The 18,831-nt window shown below is 47.7% G+C and overlaps 1 protein-coding gene across 1 annotated transcript in view; it reads right to left on the reverse strand.

Annotated features, from left to right (window-relative positions):
* The window catches only part of lmbrd1 (LMBR1 domain containing 1), an 82,246-nt gene that overhangs the window by 21,192 nt on the left and 42,223 nt on the right, over window positions 1-18,831 (reverse strand). Inside the window, exons 11-15 of the mRNA XM_062464478.1 lie at window positions 9,518-9,582; window positions 9,309-9,411; window positions 5,985-6,089; window positions 5,534-5,683; window positions 4,193-4,265 (exon numbers count right to left, since the gene is read on the reverse strand). Of these exons, the coding sequence (XP_062320462.1) occupies window positions 4,193-4,265; window positions 5,534-5,683; window positions 5,985-6,089; window positions 9,309-9,411; window positions 9,518-9,582 (496 nt within the window). The remainder of the gene's footprint in view (window positions 1-4,192; window positions 4,266-5,533; window positions 5,684-5,984; window positions 6,090-9,308; window positions 9,412-9,517; window positions 9,583-18,831) is intronic.

Consider the following 18,831-nt stretch of genomic DNA (forward strand, 5'->3'; position numbering starts at 1 on the left):
TTGATAAAGGTATTAGGTGCAATGTGGTTGTGAGAAAGAGAAAATAATTACAATGTACTTTTGTTTGGAGTTTGACTGTAATTTTATTTTAAGTTTTCTTTGAGAGTTTTATCAGGGCATGGTACAATGTTTTGGGATAAACAGTTAGGCTGTGATGAGGTTGTTTTATTATGGTATTGGTTCATAAAGAGGGTTATTATAGCTTGGTTTTGAAATAATTTGGGAAGACTAATTAAGTCTGATAAATTGTGGTGTGATGGTTGGAACGAAGTAGCTTGTTCTGGACTGCAGCCAAAGCAAGTTATGAAGTTCTACCTATCTAACCTATATAGAAATATAGATGGGGTATAAGTTTGGCTAATGGTTACATTAAGAACATTTTATGGTCTATGTTTCATTTTGGAATCATACAGATTAAATTCTGGTTTAGGGTAGTGATGCTAGTTTTCTACATGTCTTGGAAAAAGAGAGATTTGATTTGGTGAATTTAAATACAGAAAAAAATTAAAAGGGAATCTGAAATATAAAGGTATTCATTTGAACTGTTCCTAAAGGTTTTTTTTGAAGAAAAGATAATAAGAGACTAAAAGTTGAGGTTATTCGTAATTTGGTTGTTTTCTAAAATAGTTTTATTTTATACAAATTGGTTCAAAAGTTGGTTGCTTCAGTGTAAGCTTGTTAATTCATAAAAGGGAAAAGAGTTAAAATATTTACTGATAGTTAAATACATCATTGGTGTTACATATGATTTTGGGAAAGGTATGGAAACAGGAAGTTTCTTATTTTCACTTATAGAACAACTTGCTGTATGCAAATGTGGAATTCACTTTTATGATGATGACAATTATGATTATTCCACATGGAAAATGCTAGTGCTGATACTAGCTGGAGCAGTTTCTAGATTGCCTGCATGCATTGATGAACTAACTAGAATATGTTTTTGATGTTGATATGTTTACAGGAAGTGATGAGATGATGTTGCTGTGTCCGGATGAGCCTAACTTGACAAATGTGGGCTTACAGGACTCTTTTGAGGAAGATTGTTGTGTGACCTTGATACAACATTTGTTACAGATTCTTTAAGGGAAGCGCAGGCTTCTTAGAGAGGAAGAGATGACATTTAGGAATTTATGACTGACTGATGACTGACTGATCCAAACAGAGAGTGACTATGGGGGTTTTATGGTTTTATGAATTTAGCTTCAGTAGTTTGGCTTTGTGATAGGACTGTGAGGGTTTGATATGATATTGCTGAGTTGAAAATATTGGACTGTATTTAACCCAGAGTGAGAATTTTGTTTTTGTTTGAGTATATTTGATAAGAATTACAGAATACAGCGGACAGATGGAGAAAGGAATGGTGGAATGGAGATTCGAACTTGGACTAATCCACAAGAAAATGCGTTTTTGGAAAAAGGAAGGATATGAGAATAAAAATGGAGGTTGTATGGTCTGCATAAAACATTTATCTTGAGATTTTGCTCAGTTAACACATGGAAAGATCATGCCTCTACAGTTTGTGTGATGTCAAGAATACATTATTTTAGCATACAAGAGGATTTGTAATGGATGCATAGTCATTTTGTTAGTACTTCATATGTGGGACAAGTAATATGAGAAAAGGAGTTTAAACACGATAAGCTTCACGGTTAAGGTTAGATAAACTATTTGAGTATTGATAGATGAATTTTGTAGAATTCTCACCAATATGTTTAAATGGTCTTACATGAAGACTTGAGAACCAGACAAACTTTGTATCACGATGACGTGTGATGTTTTTGTCTCCTTGTGGGCCGGCCGCAAGCAATAAAGCTTTCTTAACTTTTTCACCGACTGACTGTGCAATGCTTGGTAAAAATGAATATTTCTGACAGCGTGCTAACGTGTTAGATTAGCCATGTTGTGGAGTGTGGGGCCTGTGCTAACGTGTTAGCTTAGCAGCGTTGTGGAGTGTGGGGCCTGTGCTAACGTGTTAGCTTAGCCGTGTTGTTGAGTGTGGGGCCTGTGCTAACGTGTTAGCTTAGCCGTGTTGTTGAGTGTGGGGCCTGTGCTAACGTGTTAGCTTAGCCGTGTTGTTGAGTGTGGGGCCTGTGCTAACGTGTTAGCTTAGCCGTGATGTCGAGTGTGGGGCCTGTGCTAACGTGTTAGCTTAGCCTTGTTGTGGAGTGTGGGGCTTATGCTAACGTGTTAGCTTAGCCGGGATGTCGAGTGTGGGGCTTGTGGTAACGTGTTAGCTTAGCCGTGTTGTGGAGTGTGGGGCCTGTGCTAACGTGTTAGCTTAGCCTTGTTGTGGAGTGTGGGGCCTGTGCTAACGGTTTAGCTTAGCCGTGTTGTCGAGTGTGGGGCCTGTGCAGACGGTGGGGGAGGGGAGGAAACAGCGCCTGCAGAGGGGCGCAGGCCGACTCCACGCCGGCACACTGGCCGGCTGGGCGGTCCTGGCAAGCTGTAAAACAACAACCTTCCCCAGCCACCACGATCGACAACTTCTCAGGGAAGTAGTTCCGGCTCAGTCCCCAGGCACGGCGTAGTGATGTGAGATGGTGGTAAGGCAGCACAAGGGTAATTATCCAGACTAAACACCCCATTCCTCTGACCTCGGTCCTAGGTCTGGTCCAAGGTGTAATCACAGGCCCCCGTTTTACAGCCCACATAACACGGTCGCACATAAAAAACACACGCTTCGCCCATTAACATCAATTATAGCACCATAATTAAGCTTGTAGATAGCAATTAGCCCCGTTTAGGCACTCAGCTATCACCTTTTAACACTCGTAATTTATTGCTTGACACTTCAAGTCCTTAGTCCATCCTGGGCTGGTGTTCATTAGGGCTGTCTCCATCATTAGGGGGATGTCACGTCGAGGAGGAAGGGGGGCTGACTGAACGGACCTGAGGCTAGTGGAGGGTAGGCCTGGTGCAGGGTAAGCCTGGTGCAGGGTAGGCCTGGTGCAGGGTAGGCCTGGTGCAGGGTAGGCCTGGTGCAGGGTAAGCCTGGAGCAGGGTAGGCCTGGTGCAGGGTAGGCCTGGTGCAGGGTAGGCCTGGAGCAGGGTAAGCCTGGTGCAGGGTAAGCCTGGTGCAGGGTAAGCCTGGTGCAGGGTAAGCCTGGTGCAGGGTAGGCCTGGTGCAGGGTAGGCCTGGTGCAGGGTAGGCCTGGTGCAGGGTAGACCTGGTGCAGGGTAAGCCTGGTGCAGGGTAGACCTGGTGCAGGGTAAGCCTGGTGCAGGGTAGGCCTGGTGCAGGGTAAGCCTGGTGCAGGGTAAGCCTGGAGCAGGGTAGGCCTGGTGCAGGGTAGGCCTGGTGCAGGGTAAGCCTGGTGCAGGGTAGGCCTGGAGCAGGGTAGGCCTGGAGCAGGGTAGGCCTGGTGCAGGGTAGACCTGGTGCAGGGTAAGCCTGGTGCAGGGTAAGCCTGGTGCAGGGTAAGCCTGGTGCAGGGTAGGCCTGGTGCAGGGTAAGCCTGGTGCAGGGTAAGCCTGGTGCAGGGTAAGCCTGGTGCAGGGTAGGCCTGGTGCAGGGTAGGCCTGGTGCAGGGTAGGCCTGGTGCAGGGTAAGCCTGGTGCAGGGTAAGCCTGGTGCAGGGTAGGCCTGGTGCAGGGTAAGCCTGGTGCAGGGTAAGCCTGGTGCAGGGTAAGCCTGGTGCACGGTAGGCCTGGAGCAGGGTAGGCCTGGTGCAGGGTAGACCTGGAGCAGGGTAGGCCTGGAGCAGGGTAGGCCTGGTGCACGGTAGGCCTGGAGCAGGGTAGGCCTGGTGCAGGGTAGGCCTGTCTGTGTTACCCTGATGTTGACTCAGGGGAAGTAGTCCACGTGATGCATTAGTAAAACCCTTGTCTCTGATTTGAATTCACAGAGTGAATAATGAATAGTGATGAAATCATGGAGGAGAGGCCTTGTACTGTTGTAGCTACAAAGCAGGAGCGTGTCTGTAGCACTCCCCCCCTCCCCCCTCTCTCTCCCTCCCCACCCCATCTGCTTCTCTGTCTCCCCCCTCCCTGCGTCTCTCCCCCCTCTCCCCCCTCTCCTTCTGTGAAGGAGAAAACTTTGATCATTCGTTGTGTGATCTTTGGTGTGGTGTCCTGGTGTGTAAACACTGCTTTTGTGTTGCAAGAGAACTGTGTGTGTGTGTGTAAGTGTGGGGTGTGTGTGTGGTGTGTGTGTGTGTATGTGGTGTGTGTGTTGGGGGGGGGGGTGTCTTACCTTCAGGAGCGTCAGCATCACAGTTCCTGGTCTCAAAGGTGTGGTTCCCTGGAGTCAGTCCATCAGAGGGCGTCTGGCTCGGATCAGACACACACAGACACACACACACATCCGTACGAACACACACACACACATCCGTACGAACACACAGACAGACAGACAAGATGACACAGGACAGAAAGAAAAGGATGTTCAGGATTCACTCTGGAAAGTAGGAACAGCTTTTCAGTACTGGGAATCAAAAACCAACACTAGTTCTAAATCTTCCAAATCTGAGAAAAAGCTCCCCTAATTCCCGTCTGAACTCCCACACTTTCCTCCGACTTCAGTTTGATTGACACAAAATAAGCCAAGGAACGCTTGCTGGAACACAATTGGCTGGTAAGTAGCAGGCCACTCCAAAAATGAGAAATTCCACTGGCACCGCGCTGTCTGTGTCGCTAAACAACTCTCAGAGGGCCTCGTTAACATGTTCAGAGGGGACAAAACTCTTTTTTTCTGAACACAATCATACCTAGTGTTCCTTTACGTGTTTGCTGGCATGCACGTTTGCTCCAAGATAATTACAAGTGAAAGCAATCCAGTAAAACAGAGACAGTGTTTTATTCCGACCCAAACCCAGGACCAGGAAACAGAAGAAGAGGTTGGCTGAATCACTCGCAGAGCCAACAGCAGCCAGGCGCACACGACAAATTGAACTCAAATATTTAAAGACTGAAGCCAATCAAGTCTGGTGCAGTCAGGGAACACTTTAGTTGAGTGTCAATTTGGGACGGCTAAGCGCGACACACTCATTGAGAGTTAGATAGCCGAGCCCAGTATGCAGTACTTCAGTGCTGCTAACCCCCCCGTCTGTCTGCTGATGGCTGTACTCAGAGGAGAGAGCCTGGAACAGCAGCACAGGGGAGGTGGGATCGTTACAGCTCAGGGGTTAGAGAACTCGAAAAAAGATCAAGAGGTTGCAGGTTCAAATCCCGCTCTGATCCCCGCTTTGGTTTAAAATGCGTCTGCTCACTGAACATGTTCTTATTTCAGCAGACGGCGTGAGGTCACGCCCTGACAGGCGGGGTTGCCGTGGAGCTGGGTCAAATGCTGTCAGACACCCTCAGATACCTGGGGGTGCATTTGCTGGTCCTGCGGTGTGGTACCGCAATAAACTAAACAATGAAACGGTCCCAAAACAGAGGTCAAACAAACCACCCTCGCCTCGACTGTGACATCATCGAAAATACCATCCTACACTTGAGGCAGCTTGTTTTGGTTAACCTGGTTAAATGCCAGCAATTCCAGCAATGGAACAGGTCCGTTTGCGCGGCCCTGGGAGTCGAAGCGACTGCTCACCTGGGCCAGGTACTTCTGGCTGCCGTACATGACGTACTGGGGGGCCAGGCTGTAGAGCATGTAGCTGCTGTGGAGCACGATGAGCAGCAGGATCATGCACAGGAACAGCAGGGCCTGCGGACGGGTCCGGCCGGGACGGATCTTATACAGCTGTCAGGACCATAGGCAGGAGGGGTACATAGGTATATTATACAGCTGTCAGGACCACAGGCAGGAGGGGTACATAAGTATATTATACAGCTGTCAGGACCTCAGGCAGGAAGGGTACATAGGTATATTATACAGCTGTCAGGACCACAGGCAGGAGGGGTACACAGGTATATTATACAGCTGTCAGGACCTCAGTCAGGAGGGATGGGGTATATATCTACCCACATGCACCCATCCACTCATCCATCCATCCATCCATCCACCCCCCCACCCACCCACTCATCCACCCTCCATGTCGTACCCGTATCCAGAAGAACCAGATCCCCATGTTCCTGATGCCTGCCATGGAGGTGAGGACGAAGTACACGGTGATGACTGTGATCAGGACGTAGTCCAGAGGGAACACCTGGGGAGCACAACCACAACCTCAGAACACACCACAACCTCAGAACACCGCACAACCTCAGAACACAGCACAACCTCAGAACAACCACAACCTCAGAACAACCACAACCTCAGAACACAGAACAACCACAACCTCAGAACACAGCACAACCTCAGAACACAGCACAACCATAACCACAACCTCAGAACACCGCACAACCACAACCTCAGAACACAGCACAACCTCAGAACACCGCACAACCACAACCTCAGAACACAGCACAACCACAACCTCAGAACACAGCACAACCTCAGAACACCGCACAACCACAACCACAGAACACAGCACAACCTCAGAACACAGCACAACCTCAGAACACAGCACAACCACAACCTCAGAACACAGCACAACCTCAGAACACAGCACAACCTCAGAACACAGCACAACCACAACCTCAGAACACAGCACAACCTCAGAACACAGCAAAACCACAACCTCAGAACACAGCAAAACCTCAGAACACAGCACAACCTCAGAACACAGCACAACCTCAGAACACAGCACAACCACAACCTCAGAACACAGCACAACCTCAGAACACAGCACAACCTCAGAACACAGCAAAACCACAACCTCAGAACACAGCACAACCTCAGAACACAGCAAAACCACAACCTCAGAACACAGCAAAACCTCAGAACACAGCACAACCTCAGAACACAGCACAACCACAACCTCAGAACACAGCACAACCTCAGAACACAGCACAACCACAACCTCAGAACACAGCACAACCTCAGAACACAGAACAACCACAACCTCAGAACACAGCACGACCTCAGAACACAGCACAACCATAACCACAACCTCAGAACACCGCACAACCACAACCTCAGAACATTGCACAACCACAACCTCAGAACACCGCACAACCACAACCACAGAACACAGCACAACCTCAGAACACAGCACAACCTCAGAACACAGCACAACCTCAGAACACAGCACAACCTCAGAACACAGCACAACCTCAGAACACAGCACAACCACAACCTCAGAACACAGCACAACCTCAGAACACAGCAAAACCACAACCTCAGAACACAGCACAACCTCAGAACACAGCAAAACCACAACCTCAGAACACAGCAAAACCTCAGAACACAGCACAACCTCAGAACACAGCACAACCACAACCTCAGAACACAGCACAACCTCAGAACACAGCACAACCACAACCTCAGAACACAGCACAACCTCAGAACACAGCAAAACCACAACCTCAGAACACAGCACAACCTCAGAACACAGCACAACCTCAGAACACAGCACAACCACAACCTCAGAACACAGCACAACCTCAGAACACAGCACAACCACAACCTCAGAACACAGAACAACCACAACCTCAGAACACAGCACAACCACAACCTCAGAACACAGCACAACCTCAGAACACAGCAAAACCACAACCTCAGAACACAGCACAACCTCAGAGCACAGCACAACCTCAGAACACAGCACAACCACAACCTCAGAACACAGCACAACCACAACCTCAGAACACAGCACAACCACAACCTCAGAACACAGAACAACCACAAGCTCAGAACACAGGCCTGCTGGGTACTAGCTTGAAATCTTTCAAAATAAAGGCCCATTGGTTAGTACTAGCTGGAAGGCTCCTGTGCTTGGGCACTAAACTATCCATCATTATCCTCCAGACCTGCAGGTCTTCTACCCTGTACAGCCAGATCATTACTACTGCCTTGGGACTGACAGACAGACAAGTGAGAACAGTTAACATCTTCTTCCTTTGGTGTGTCTCTCTCTCTCTCGCTCTCTCTCTCTCTCTCGCTCTCTCTCTCGCTCTCTCTCGCTCTCTCTCGCTCTCTCTCGCTCTCTCTCCCTCTCTCGCTCTCTCTCGCTCTCTCTCGCTCTCCTATTTCAGTTATGTATTCCTAATTCCTGTGTGTGTGTGTTGAAGAAGAAGTATAAATGTACTAGTGCATGTGTGTGTGTGTGACTTTAGTTGATACGTAAATATACCTCTCTCGCTCTCTCCTCTCTTTACTAACCTGTCCCTCTCTCTCTTTCTTACTTGCTCTTTATGTCCCTCCCCCCCCTCTCCCCCCACCTCTCTCTCTACAGGAGCTGTTTGAGATGAGAAATTAGAAGCAGTGGCCCTCCAACACTTTGTCAGAGCCAATTAGGGTTCTGAGTGGCTGATTGATTTCTGGTGTGGTCAGAGAAGGGCCTGTCGCAGTCTGAACCCCAGCTCCGACCGTGGACCCCTGTCATACACATTAACAGCTCGTCCTATTTGGTCTGGCCACTCTGGGGTTGTTTGGTGGGGTTTCAGCACTTCCCAGGGTAGTCATGATGGCCTGGTCTAGATTCTAATCTTTGAATAAGCTTCTTTCATCTGCTGTTTCCAACTGTAAAATCGACGCGTGATTCATATTTGCTGTTATACTACTGTAGCCAAACTCACAGCATCCTATCCAAGTAAATGACTGTATAGGATTTATTTCCTCGCGCACCAAACCTACTTATGCCTCCCCACGGCTGAAGGCTTGGGTGTGATTACCCAGCCTACCTCACAGAACTCCCTGCTCGTTTCCCACAGTCGTTTCTCATAAGACGAAAAGGGGGAGAGGAAGTTGCAGCGAGTAGCTCTATGAAAGTCAGGCTGTAATGACCGGCCAGAGAGCGGCTTGGCGGAGCGTGGCCCGGAGCGGTGCGTTAATGCTTCTGCTTTGGCAGCCTCACGACCATAACTCTACCGGCCCTGACATGCATTTAGAAAATTAGTAACAAAAATAAAACCCCGACAACGACCTTTAGGTCTCCTTATCCCGCTCTGCTGTGGCAGCTAACACAGGAGCCAGTCTGAATATACAAGGCTGAAGTGTTGTCATTCTCGGCTGGGACAAAACGTTCAGATTCAAGTAGGCGGATGTGACAGACCCACTAACCCACTAGTATACTAACCTACTAGTGTACTAACCCACTAGTGTACTAACCCACTAGTGTACTAACCCACTAACTCACTAGTGTACTAACCCACGAGTGTACTAACCCACTAGTGTACTAACCCACCAGTGTACTAACCCACTAGTATACTAACCCACTAATATACTAACCCACTAGTGTACTAACCTACTAGTATACTATCCCACTAGTGTACTAAAACACTAGTGTACTAACACAATTGTACTGTTCCAGCAGTGTACTCACAGGCTGCAGGACAAGCAGCAGCTCGTTCAGAGGGTTGGTCAGGTTGGTCCCAAACACGATGAAGCCAGAACTGATGCCAGCAGAGTGGAGGGCTTTATCCAGACTGGAACACACACACACACACACACTTTAATAAGCCATATCCACACCTTCCTGTCCAAGTGATTGGACTCAGGGCTCCAGCAGGAATGTGTGCCAGGAGTGCTTACTTTGAGATGAACAGGGCCACAACAAACAGCAAAGCCACCAAGATGAACAACACCCCCAGTAGAATCTGTTCAGAGAGAGAGGCAGAGAGAGGGAAGGAGAGGGAGAGAGAGGGAAGGAGAGGCAGAGAGAAAGAGACGAGAGGGGGAGAGAGGAGAGAGAAAGAGAGGAGAGAGGAGAAGGAGAGGCAGAGAGAGGGGGGAGAAAGAGAGAGAGCGTTGTCATGTCTGGGATCCAGGGAGTGTGTTGTTTCCAACCTGCTGTTAGGAGGGAACAAGGCGTGTTGGAACTTCACAGAAGCTGCCTCCGTCTGTCATCCGGACGGATATGGAAGGACGATGGAGGACAGGGGGGAGGGTGGGGGAGACATGGCGGGTCAGGGGGGAGGGTGGGGGAGACAGCGGGGGGCAAGAGAGATGGGTGGGGGATGGATATAGGGGGGTGGAGAATGGGTGAAGACAAAGGAGGAAGGGTGAAGGATGGAAGGTGACTGAAAGGAAGGTGCAGGGCAGGTATGGGCAGGGGGGAGGAAGGGAGGACAGGGGGTGGAGGGGGTGTTAGAGAAGTGTCCTCCAGGCTTCAGCAACCTAACCCCTGAACCGTGTCATTAGTCTAGCCAGCACCAGATGGGCTGGCCTGGCATGGTCTGGCTCAGCAGTCTGGCTGGGGCTGGAGGTGAGACTGGGGAGAGAGAGGACACACTGAGTCCTCCACCAGGGCTGGGGGGAGCAAACAGTGGATGCAGGAGGGGGGAGCGAGGTGAGGAACACACTCTCTGGGCTGTCAGACTTCGTGTGGCCGTCCAGGCCTGATGTCACCGTAGCATGCTGCCTGACAGCTGTCCAATCAAGATCACCATTACAGGCCAAAGCGGGGCCACAGAACATCCTGTACTGGCCTGGGAGGCAGTCAGCATGTAGTCCTGTATGACCTGTGTTGTAGTCCTGTATGACCTGTGTTGTAGTCCTGTCTGGACATGTGTTGTAGTCCTGTATGACCTGTGTTGTAGTCCTGTATGACCTGTGTTGTAGTCCTGTATGACCTGTGTTGTAGTCCTGTATGACCTGTGTTGTAGTCCTGTATGACCTGTGTTGTAGTCCTGTATGACCTGTGTTGTAGTCCTGTCTGGACATGTGTTGTAGTCCTGTCTGGACATGTGTTGTAGTCCTGTATGACCTGTGTTGTAGTCCTGTCTGGACATGTGTTGTAGTCCTGTATGACCTGTGTTGTAGTCCTGTATGACCTGTGTTGTAGTCCTGTCTGGACATGTGTTGTAGTCCTGTATGACCTGTGTTGTAGTCCTGTATGACCTGTGTTGTAGTCCTGTCTGGACATGTGTTGTAGTCCTGTATGACCTGTGTTGTAGTCCTGTCTGGACATGTGTTGTAGTCCTGTATGACCTGTGTTGTAGTCCTGTATGACCTGTGTTGTAGTCCTGTATGACCTGTGTTGTAGTCCTGTATGACCTGTGTTGTAGTCCTGTCTGGACATGTGTTGTAGTCCTGTCTGGACATGTGTTGTAGTCCTGTATGACCTGTGTTGTAGTCCTGTCTGGACATGTGTTGTAGTCCTGTATGACCTGTGTTGTAGTCCTGTATGACCTGTGTTGTAGTCCTGTCTGGACATGTGTTGTAGTCCTGTATGACCTGTGTTGTAGTCCTGTATGACCTGTGTTGTAGTCCTGTATGACCTGTGTTGTAGTCCTGTATGACCTGTGTTGTAGTCCTGTCTGGACATGTGTTGTAGTCCTGTCTGGACATGTGTTGTAGTCCTGTATGACCTGTGTTGTAGTCCTGTCTGGACATGTGTTGTAGTCCTGTATGACCTGTGTTGTAGTCCTGTATGACCTGTGTTGTAGTCCTGTCTGGACATGTGTTGTAGTCCTGTATGACCTGTGTTGTAGTCCTGTCTGGACATGTGTTGTAGTCCTGTATGACCTGTGTTGTAGTCCTGTCTGGACATGTGTTGTAGTCCTGTCTGGACCTGTGTTGTAGTCCTGTCTGGACATGTGTTGTAGTCCTGTATGACCTGTGTTGTAGTCCTGTATGACCTGTGTTGTAGTCCTGTATGACCTGTGTTGTAGTCCTGTATGACCTGTGTTGTAGTCCTGTATGACCTGTGTTGTAGTCCTGTATGACCTGTGTTGTAGTCCTGTCTGGACATGTGTTGTAGTCCTGTCTGGACATGTGTTGTAGTCCTGTATGACCTGTGTTGTAGTCCTGTATGACCTGTGTTGTAGTCCTGTCTGGACATGTGTTGTAGTCCTGTATGACCTGTGTTGTAGTCCTGTATGACCTGTGTTGTAGTCCTGTCTGGACATGTGTTGTAGTCCTGTATGACCTGTGTTGTAGTCCTGTCTGGACATGTGTTGTAGTCCTGTATGACCTGTGTTGTAGTCCTGTATGACCTGTGTTGTAGTCCTGTATGACCTGTGTTGTAGTCCTGTCTGGACATGTGTTGTAGTCCTGTATGACCTGTGTTGTAGTCCTGTCTGGACATGTGTTGTAGTCCTGTCTGGACATGTGTTGTAGTCCTGTCTGGACATGTGTTGTAGTCCTGTATGACCTGTGTTGTAGTCCTGTCTGGACATGTGTTGTAGTCCTGTCTGGACATGTGTTGTAGTCCTGTCTGGACATGTGTTGTAGTCCTGTATGACCTGTGTTGTAGTCCTGTCTGGACATGTGTTGTAGTCCTGTCTGGACATGTGTTGTAGTCCTGTCTGGACATGTGTTGTAGTCCTGTATGACCTGTGTTGTAGTCCTGTCTGGACATGTGTTGTAGTCCTGTCTGGACATGTGTTGTAGTCCTGTCTGGACATGTGTTGTAGTCCTGTCTGGACATGTGTTGTAGTCCTGTATGACCTGTGTTGTAGTCCTGTCTGGACATGTGTTGTAGTCCTGTCTGGACATGTGTTGTAGTCCTGTCTGGACATGTGTTGTAGTCCTGTCTGGACATGTGTTGTAGTCCTGTATGACCTGTGTTGTAGTCCTGTCTGGACATGTGTTGTAGTCCTGTCTGGACATGTGTTGTAGTCCTGTATGACCTGTGTTGTAGTCCTGTCTGGACATGTGTTGTAGTCCTGTCTGGACATGTGTTGTAGTCCTGTCTGGACATGTGTTGTAGTCCTGTCTGGACATGTGTTGTAGTCCTGTATGACCTGTGTTGTAGTCCTGTCTGGACATGTGTTGTAGTCCTGTCTGGACATGTGTTGTAGTCCTGTCTGGACATGTGTTGTAGTCCTGTCTGGACATGTGTTGTAGTCCTGTCTGGACATGTGTTGTAGTCCTGTCTGGACATGTGTTGTAGTCCTGTCTGGACATGTGTTGTAGTCCTGTCTGGACATGTGTTGTAGTCCTGTCTGGACATGTGTTGTAGTCCTGTCTGGACATGTGTTGTAGTCCTGTATGACCTGTGTTGTAGTCCTGTCTGGACATGTGTTGTAGTCCTGTATGACATGTGTTGTAGTCCTGTCTGGACATGTGTTGTAGTCCTGTATGACCTGTGTTGTAGTCCTGTATGACCTGTGTTGTAGTCCTGTCTGGACATGTGTTGTAGTCCTGTATGACCTGTGTTGTAGTCCTGTCTGGACATGTGTTGTAGTCCTGTATGACCTGTGTTGTAGTCCTGTCTGGACATGTGTTGTAGTCCTGTCTGGACCTGTGTTGTAGTCCTGTCTGGACATGTGTTGTAGTCCTGTATGACCTGTGTTGTAGTCCTGTATGACCTGTGTTGTAGTCCTGTATGACCTGTGTTGTAGTCCTGTATGACCTGTGTTGTAGTCCTGTATGACCTGTGTTGTAGTCCTGTATGACCTGTGTTGTAGTCCTGTATGACATGTGTTGTAGTCCTGTCTGGACATGTGTTGTAGTCCTGTCTGGACATGTGTTGTAGTCCTGTCTGGACATGTGTTGTAGTCCTGTATGACCTGTGTTGTAGTCCTGTATGACATGTGTTGTAGTCCTGTATGACCTGTGTTGTAGTCCTGTATGACATGTGTTGTAGTCCTGTATGACCTGTGTTGTAGTCCTGTCTGGACATGTGTTGTAGTCCTGTCTGGACATGTGTTGTAGTCCTGTATGACCTGTGTTGTAGTCCTGTATGACATGTGTTGTAGTCCTGTATGACCTGTGTTGTAGTCCTGTATGACATGTGTTGTAGTCCTGTATGACCTGTGTTGTAGTCCTGTCTGGACATGTGTTGTAGTCCTGTCTGGACATGTGTTGTAGTCCTGTATGACCTGTGTTGTAGTCCTGTCTGGACATGTGTTGTAGTCCTGTATGACCTGTGTTGTAGTCCTGTCTGGACATGTGTTGTAGTCCTGTCTGGACATGTGTTGTAGTCCTGTCTGGACATGTGTTGTAGTCCTGTCTGGACATGTGTTGTAGTCCTGTATGACCTGTGTTGTAGTCCTGTCTGGACATGTGTTGTAGTCCTGTCTGGACATGTGTTGTAGTCCTGTCTGGACATGTGTTGTAGTCCTGTCTGGACATGTGTTGTAGTCCTGTCTGGACATGTGTTGTAGTCCTGTATGACCTGTGTTGTAGTCCTGTCTGGACATGTGTTGTAGTCCTGTATGACATGTGTTGTAGTCCTGTCTGGACATGTGTTGTAGTCCTGTATGACCTGTGTTGTAGTCCTGTATGACCTGTGTTGTAGTCCTGTCTGGACATGTGTTGTAGTCCTGTATGACCTGTGTTGTAGTCCTGTCTGGACATGTGTTGTAGTCCTGTATGACCTGTGTTGTAGTCCTGTCTGGACATGTGTTGTAGTCCTGTCTGGACCTGTGTTGTAGTCCTGTCTGGACATGTGTTGTAGTCCTGTATGACCTGTGTTGTAGTCCTGTATGACCTGTGTTGTAGTCCTGTATGACCTGTGTTGTAGTCCTGTATGACCTGTGTTGTAGTCCTGTATGACCTGTGTTGTAGTCCTGTATGACCTGTGTTGTAGTCCTGTCTGGACATGTGTTGTAGTCCTGTATGACATGTGTTGTAGTCCTGTCTGGACATGTGTTGTAGTCCTGTATGACCTGTGTTGTAGTCCTGTATGACATGTGTTGTAGTCCTGTATGACCTGTGTTGTAGTCCTGTCTGGACATGTGTTGTAGTCCTGTCTGGACATGTGTTGTAGTCCTGTCTGGACATGTGTTGTAGTCCTGTCTGGACATGTGTTGTAGTCCTGTCTGGACATGTGTTGTAGTCCTGTATGACCTGTGTTGTAGTCCTGTCTGGACATGTGTTGTAGTCCTGTCTGGACATGTGTTGTAGTCCTGTCTGGACATGTGTTGTAGTCCTGTATGACCTGTGTTGTAGTCCTGTATGACCTGTGTTGTAGTCCTGTCTGGACATGTGTTGTAGTCCTGTCTGGACATGTGTTGTAGTCCTGTATGACCTGTGTTGTAGTCCTGTCTGGACATGTGTTGTAGTCCTGTCTGGACATGTGTTGTAGTCCTGTATGACCTGTGTTGTAGTCCTGTCTGGACATGTGTTGTAGTCCTGTATGACCTGTGTTGTAGTCCTGTCTGGACATGTGTTGTAGTCCTGTCTGGACATGTGTTGTAGTCCTGTCTGGACATGTGTTGTAGTCCTGTATGACCTGTGTTGTAGTCCTGTCTGGACATGTGTTGTAGTCCTGTCTGGACATGTGTTGTAGTCCTGTCTGGACATGTGTTGTAGTCCTGTATGACCTGTGTTGTAGTCCTGTCTGGACATGTGTTGTAGTCCTGTCTGGACATGTGTTGTAGTCCTGTCTGGACATGTGTTGTAGTCCTGTATGACCTGTGTTGTAGTCCTGTCTGGACATGTGTTGTAGTCCTGTCTGGACATGTGTTGTAGTCCTGTCTGGACATGTGTTGTAGTCCTGTCTGGACATGTGTTGTAGTCCTGTATGACCTGTGTTGTAGTCCTGTCTGGACATGTGTTGTAGTCCTGTCTGGACATGTGTTGTAGTCCTGTCTGGACATGTGTTGTAGTCCTGTCTGGACATGTGTTGTAGTCCTGTATGACCTGTGTTGTAGTCCTGTCTGGACATGTGTTGTAGTCCTGTCTGGACATGTGTTGTAGTCCTGTATGACCTGTGTTGTAGTCCTGTCTGGACATGTGTTGTAGTCCTGTCTGGACATGTGTTGTAGTCCTGTCTGGACATGTGTTGTAGTCCTGTCTGGACATGTGTTGTAGTCCTGTATGACCTGTGTTGTAGTCCTGTCTGGACATGTGTTGTAGTCCTGTCTGGACATGTGTTGTAGTCCTGTCTGGACATGTGTTGTAGTCCTGTCTGGACATGTGTTGTAGTCCTGTATGACCTGTGTTGTAGTCCTGTCTGGACATGTGTTGTAGTCCTGTCTGGACATGTGTTGTAGTCCTGTCTGGACATGTGTTGTAGTCCTGTCTGGACATGTGTTGTAGTCCTGTCTGGACATGTGTTGTAGTCCTGTATGACCTGTGTTGTAGTCCTGTATGGACCTGTGTTTTAGTCCTGAATGGGTCTGTATTGTAGTCCTGTCTGGACCTGTGTTGTAGTCCTGTATGACCTGTGTTGTAGTCCTGTATGGACCTGTGTTGTAGTCCTGTATGGGTCTGTATTGTAGTCCTGTATGGGTCTGTATTGTAGTCCTGTATGGACCTAACCAACCAACCATCCAACCACCTTATCAACCAACCATCGAATGATCATGTCTTGTGATTGTAAGGATGGACCGATGACTTGAGATGTGTATGTATAACACGGCTGAAGGATGGGGTTCAGAGCCATCAGCTTGAATCAAGTCAAGTCTTTTATTGCCAGATGCACAGAACAACACAGGGTCAGACTGGGCACTGAAATTCTTAGGACAAGACAACGCAAAGCAACCTGGCATAACATGACAAGTAAGTACTCAGAACATAGATTACATCTGTGATAAGCTAAAATATAATAACCTTCCTAAATATACAAAATAATATACAATACACAATACAGTATACTAAACCTCTAATACACATAATAACCAGTGATAATGTCTGCCGGATCCTCTGTGGTTCTGTGTAGGAGACTAGATGTAACTTTGTTTAGGGGAATTGTCTTTGTGTTACTGAAATGTGGCTCCCTCCATCATGTTAAATACATATGATTTAATATGATGTTACATAAATAACTCCCTTTATGTTAAATACATATGATTTAATATGATGTTACATAAATAACTCCCTTTATGTTAAATACATATGATTTAATATGATGTTACATAAATAACTCCCTTTTCATTTGTCAAAGGAATAATATCTCTCCCATCAATTTCCATAACACCTCCATCTCACTTTCCTCCTTTGTTTCCTCCTGGCCCTCCATACCGCTCTCCTCCATCTACCTTACCTTCACTGTCACCCTCTTCCCTCCTCCTCCTCTCCATCCTCCCTTCTTTATATCAATCTGCCTGCTCTCTCCATCCTTTAAGTAGCTCTCACGGTCTCCCTCTCCTTCTGTCTCCCTCTTCTCCTTCTGCCCCTGTTCTTTCCTTCCACCTGCTAGCTCTCTCCCTCTCTCCCTCATGCTTTTTATCTTTTAGTCCTCCCCATCTGCCTCTGGATCCACACTTTCCCTTCGCTCTCTCCTTCCTCACCCTCTCTTCACTTCTCCTTCGAACTCCCTCTCCTCAGTCTGTCACTCACTTCTCTCTCCCTCCACATCTCCCTCTCCTTCCGCCTGACCCTCTCCCAAACCCTCTCTCCCGAACCCTCTCTCCCTCCCAAGCTACCTCCCCTATTCCCTCTCCTCATCTCCCTAGTACGCTCTCCATCTCCATTTCCCACTCCCTCCCCTCTCTCCCTCTCCGTAACCCTCAATCCCTCTCCCTCCCCTCTCTTCCTCTCCCTGGCCCTGTCTCCTGCAGTAAACACTGCAACAGCCTGTAATGAAGTACTGTAGTACTGTAAACACTGCAACAGCCTGTGCTGTAGTACTCTAAACACTGCAACAGTCTGTACTGTAGTACTCTAAACACTGCAACAGCCTGTACTGTAGTACTCTAAACACTGCAACAGCCTGTACTGTAGTACTCTAAACACTGCAACAGCCTGTACTGTAGTACTCTAAACACTGCAACAGCCTGTACTGTAGTACTCTAAACACTGCAACAGCCTGTACTGTAGTACTCTAAACACTGCAACAGCCTGTACTGTAGTACTCTAAACACTGCAACAGCCTGTACTGTAGTACTCTAAACACTGCAACAGTCTGTACTGTAGTACTCTAAACACTGCAACAGTCTGTACTGTAGTACTCTAAACACTGCAACAGCCTGTACTGTAGTACTCTAAACACTGCAACAGTCTGTACTGTAGTACTCTAAACACTGCAACAGTCTGTACTGTAGTACTCTAAACACTGCAACAGCCTGTACTGTAGTACTCTAAACACTGCAACAGCCTGTACTGTAGTACTCTAAACACTGCAACAGTCTGTACTGTAGTACTCTAAACACTGCAACAGCCTGTACTGTAGTACTCTAAACACTGCAACAGTCTGTACTGTAGTACTCTAAACACTGCAACAGCCTGTACTGTAGTACTCTAAACACTGCAACAGCCTGTACTGTAGTACTCTAAACACTGCAACAGCCTGTACTGTAGTACTCTAAACACTGCAACAGCCTGTACTGTAGTACTCTAAACACTGCAACAGCCTGTACTGTAGTACTGTAAACACTGCAACAGCCTGTACTGTAGTACTCTAAACACTGCAACAGCCTGTACTGTAGTACTGTAAACACTGCAGCAGCATGTACTGAAGTACTGTAGTACTGTAAACACTGCAACAGCCTGTACTGTAGTACTGTAAACACTGCAGCAGCATGTACTGAAGTACTGTAGTACTGTAAACACTGCAGCAGCATGTACTGAAGTACTGTAGTACTGTAAACACTGCAGCAGCCTGTACTGCAGTTATATAGTGTACTATAGACACTGGTTCCAGTCTGTACTGTATGATATATACTGTAACCCAGTTAATACAAACCTTACACTGGATTCTGCAGTTGCTCAACTATCCGCCTGCACATTAACAAATAATAATAAATAAAGTGTTCACTGAGCAGAATTAACGCACCATACAGGGAGAATTTGAACCTGCGACCCTTTAGATCGACAGTGCCTGTAACCACTGACTTACAGCCCTTCCATCACCAGCCACACAGAGCCCTAGTTCTGTCTCAAACACACAACCACCAATGAGCCCCCACTGACAGGGTCATGTGATAAGGCCATCCAATTAGGACACATCATCATGTTTGCTAATGAGGGACTAAGATGAAGCTGAACACAATGAAAACCTGAGGAAACTGACA

The sequence above is a fragment of the Osmerus eperlanus genome, chromosome 6, assembly GCF_963692335.1.
Source record: "Osmerus eperlanus chromosome 6, fOsmEpe2.1, whole genome shotgun sequence".
NCBI lineage: Eukaryota > Metazoa > Chordata > Actinopteri > Osmeriformes > Osmeridae > Osmerus > Osmerus eperlanus.